This window comes from Hipposideros armiger, unplaced genomic scaffold (assembly GCF_001890085.2).
Source record: "Hipposideros armiger isolate ML-2016 unplaced genomic scaffold, ASM189008v1 scaffold_552, whole genome shotgun sequence".
Lineage (NCBI taxonomy): Eukaryota > Metazoa > Chordata > Mammalia > Chiroptera > Hipposideridae > Hipposideros > Hipposideros armiger.
In genome coordinates, this window is record NW_017731902.1 from 1506829 (window position 1) to 1511154 (window position 4326).

Here is a 4326-nt window from a genome sequence, read left to right on the forward strand (position 1 = left end):
ATCCAAATCTTAATTGCTCTGTTCCTTAATAACTCAGTGGTTTTGAGCAAACTACCCTTTAAAGGCCCCATATGTAAAATAGAAGTTCCTGTTTCATAAGAAAATATGAGTCCTATAAGCACAACCTAAAGCCTTTCTGTAGGCCTTGGGGCACATTCCTCCACTGCACTCGATGAAGCTTTTTTAAAGTTGGCCATTCACCAGGTGTTGTATAAAGAATTGAATACTATTCTTATGATTTCATTTCCACAGAGATGTTTTGTTACTCTTTCAAACTTGAGATCTAAAATTGAATTCAACATCTTGGCCCTCTCTTCAACTCCCAAGAAACCACACAGATATTGTACCTGTGTTTCATAGCACTGAGATACTGGGCTCTGAGTACCAAATGCTTTTTTGTTCTCCCACTCTGACTTCTGAAATACCAGAGTGCAAGTGAAGAGTATTTAAGAGGAAGTAATCAACAAAATCAAATGCTGCTTTTTGAGTAAGATAAGAACTAAAAATTGACCTTTAAATTTGACAAGGAGGAGTTAACGGGTATTCTTGAGAAGTTTCTGTGGAGATATTAGGACAAAACCTGATTGGATGGATTCATGAGAGAATGGGAATAGTGCAACAGGAAATAGCCGTTATAGACAATTTTTGGAGTTTTGCTGTAAAAGCAAAAACAGGAGGTTAACTGGAAGATGTGGGGTCATGGGATTTTTTTTCCCTTTAAAAATGGGATATATTACAGCAACATTTGTATATTCTTGGAACTGACCCAATAAAGTGAGAACATTTTGAAATGCAGGAGGGAGAGGGAAAACAGTGGGAGCACTGTCCTTGAGTAGCCAAAGAGAAGATGGCATCCAGTGCGCAAGTAGNATATATATATATATATATATATATATATATATATATATATATATATATATATGTGTGTATATATATATATATATATATAACAGTATAATTCTATTTTTGTAAGACTATATAAATACCTATATATGAATTTATATACAAACATACACATACATATGACTGGAAAGATACACACACATCAGAGTGTTAACAATATTATCTCTGAATTATGTGATTATTGTTAATTTTGATTTTCTTTTTCCTTGTAATGAAAATCCCCTATAATGAAAATTTTTCTTATTAGGAAATAGTTTTTGAAAGTTAGTACCTTATGGTTTATTTTATTTACTAGGCCCATATTCTTAAGGTCCTCTTAACATTACAGATAGATTACACCTTACTACAGGGAAAAAACCCTTTAGGGTAAATGGCACTAGATACTGTGTACTTATTAATATGGAAGAAAGTGAGGCAGTCTCTACTTGATAACTCAGGTACTGCAATGGGAACAACTTCAGAAAGTGACCAAGACTATATGGGGAGCAGGTACACTTCACTACTTCCCTTGTTTCCAGCTGTCAGGAAGGAGATACCTTTCAATGGAGGTTCATTACTATTGTGGGAACCCACACGCTCTCCCTGAATATTCCACATTGGAATCAGTCAGTCTATAGTTTCTGGAAGCAAATATACTTCAGGTAAATGAAGTCAAGAGAGGTACTGAGGGTGAGGCAGCCAATTTATAGCACTAATCACTGGGGAAAAAAACCATGTAATTCAACTAGAGTTTAGTTCTATAATCCTTTTATTTTCTTTTTCTGATCTATCCTTTCCTTTTCCTGTTCTTATCTCTTTTGGTTTTCTTCCTTTCAGTCCTTTCTAGGCTCTAAGCTTGAATGTATGTGGCTCTAAAAGTGCACTTTGGTTATGTTAGAGGCTCTGCTCTTCACTTTTGCTCCAGCGTGAGGAGGACTGCCAACTTGGAACTTCATTTCAACCCTCTTATGTTCCTCCATTTTTTAGATACATGTCTTGAGTTATACCAACTCATAAGGTCAGTCCACTTCACCAAACCTTAATAATGTACACATATTTCTGAGAGGATACTGGTAAAATACTCCTATGTATTACAAAAGCTGAAGCAGTCATTTACAAATTTAAAAACAAAGAAAGGACTTTAAATGAATAAGGAAACAATAAAAAATGTTAGCAAGGGTGGTTGGTGTACCATAAAGAACGAGTAATGATGGTAAGTATCTCATAAACAAACCTGTAAGTGAGTCGGGAAATCAAAGATAGAAGGTATGACTCCAGGTTTCAGTTTAATATTTGGGGCACTTTTGTCAAAATCTGTCTTCTTAAAGTGCCTTGAACACAACACATCTCCTTTCTTAGGCTCCCAAACACCTGCAGAATTCACATCAAGTCTTTTCATTGCTAATACCCATTTTCTTTTGATGTTTTCATCTGTGGGGAATCTAGTAAAAAATTACAACAAGTATTTTAAAATTAAACACTATTGTATTATACTTGAATTAAGGCTGTGACTAAATTGATTCCTTAACTAGTTTGCTATTACTCTTGGGAAATGAAATATTCAGGAAACCATCAAGATTCATGTTTTCATAAGCTTCAGTTTTAATAGTCAGATTTTTCTACCAATCATGCTGCAGACATAAGGCCCTCATTAAAAGTTTTCTCATCAAGAAGAAAAGCTTCAAAAGGTATTTAACACCTTATAGTAAGATCCACAATTGAGGGATTTTCTTCATTCACAGATGATAAAGAATATCACTGGGGTCTTTTCCTATCTGAAGTGATATCCAGAATTTATCTGAGATGAACAAAGCCCCTTGTACTTTCCTTCTTCTGTCAGCATTAGAAAATTGCTTAGTACAGCATTTAATACACAGCAAGTCTATAAATGCTTAGCGCATGAATGCAGAGAATACCTGCAGAGTTTGCAGTTCTGGAGATCAGAACTATTTTGAGATTTTGAGGCCAATAACTGTATCTTTTCCAATTTTCTAAGCTGTTCAAATCCTTTCTGGAATAAGGTGGGATACACACTCATTTTTGATTTCCTCATACATAGCAAAATAGTTAGATCTTTCTCTAGCACACAGCATAGTGTCTGGCACAAAAGCAGCAAAATAAACCTTTAGCAAATGAATANCTATCAATTTTAGCAAAGGTTAAAAACACAACTAATACTGAGGATTAGGGTAAACAGACATTTGGATGCACTGCTAGTAGGGGGTAAATTGGTACAAGCTTTGTGGTAGGTCTGTGGGAGATCTTGTATCAGAAGCAAAAGACTTAAAAATGTGTATAATTTTTGATCCAACAAATTTATTTCCAGGAATTTAGTTTGAGGAAATAAGTGTACAAAGATTCAGCTACAATAATGTTCATTATAGTACTGTTAAAATAGTGAAAGATGATAACCTATATATACAATAATGAGGATTGATTACATAAAACTGTTGTTCACATAGGATCAGCAGCTGTAAAGTCATTTAAAATGTTCTATAGAGCTGACACCACCAAGTACTAGCAAGGGTATGGAACCATAAAAACTTCTATATGCTGATGATGGGACTATAAATTGGCAAGCCACTTTGGAAACTTATGGCAATATCTCGTCCAGCTTCACATACACATCCCGAGGACCCAGCAATTCCATTTCTAATAGAAGTGTACATATAGTCTGCAGAAATGTGTACATAAGTGCATCAAAAGACATAGATAAAAATGTTCATAGTTGCACCATTCATAATAGCCCCAAAGTGAAAGCAACCCAAATGGTCATCAACAGCAGAATGGAGAAATTATAGTTTAATTATACAATGGAATATTATAGTGCAAAGAAAATACATGAACTAATATCAGATCCTACAACATGGATGAGTCACACAAACAAAATGTTGAGCTAAAGAAGCCCGAGTACATACTGTATGGTTCCACTTATACAACTGACGGTGACAGAAGTCAGGTAAGCAGTTACCTTTGGGGGTGTAGTGGTTGGGAAAGAGCATGAGGGAGGCTTCTGGGGCACTGGTAATATTCTATATCTTGATATGAGTGGAGTTACATAAGTGTATTCACTTTCAGGAAATTCACTGGTCTATATATACACTTATGATGTGTGCACTTGTCCATATATATTATATATCACTGTAAAATTTAGTTTAAAAAATTGATGTTCTATATATTATTCTCTTTAAAAATGTGATTCATGGATCTGCAACAATTATGTTGGGGTGCTTGTTAAAAAGTGCAGATTCCTAGAATAACCCAAACTTATTGAATCAAACTCTCTGAAAGAAGGGCACAGGGTTCTGCATTTAAACAAGCTCCTTGGATGAGTCTTACGTAGGCTAAAGTTTGAAAGCCATTATTGTGAAAAAATATATTTAACATCATGGTTAAGAGTGGATTTGGCTGGGTTCAAATCTAGCCTCTGCCATTTAATAGCTG

The 4326-nt window shown here is 34.9% G+C and overlaps 1 protein-coding gene across 1 annotated transcript in view; it reads right to left on the bottom strand.

Annotated features, from left to right (window-relative positions):
• Positions 1–2990, bottom strand: part of THAP6 (THAP domain containing 6) — an 18788-nt gene extending 15798 nt beyond the window's left edge. The window contains 1 exon segment of the mRNA XM_019623494.1: positions 2117–2990. Coding sequence (XP_019479039.1) covers positions 2117–2281 — 165 coding nt within the window. The 5' untranslated portion in view covers positions 2282–2990.
• Positions 2991–4326: the final 1336 nt, after the last annotated feature.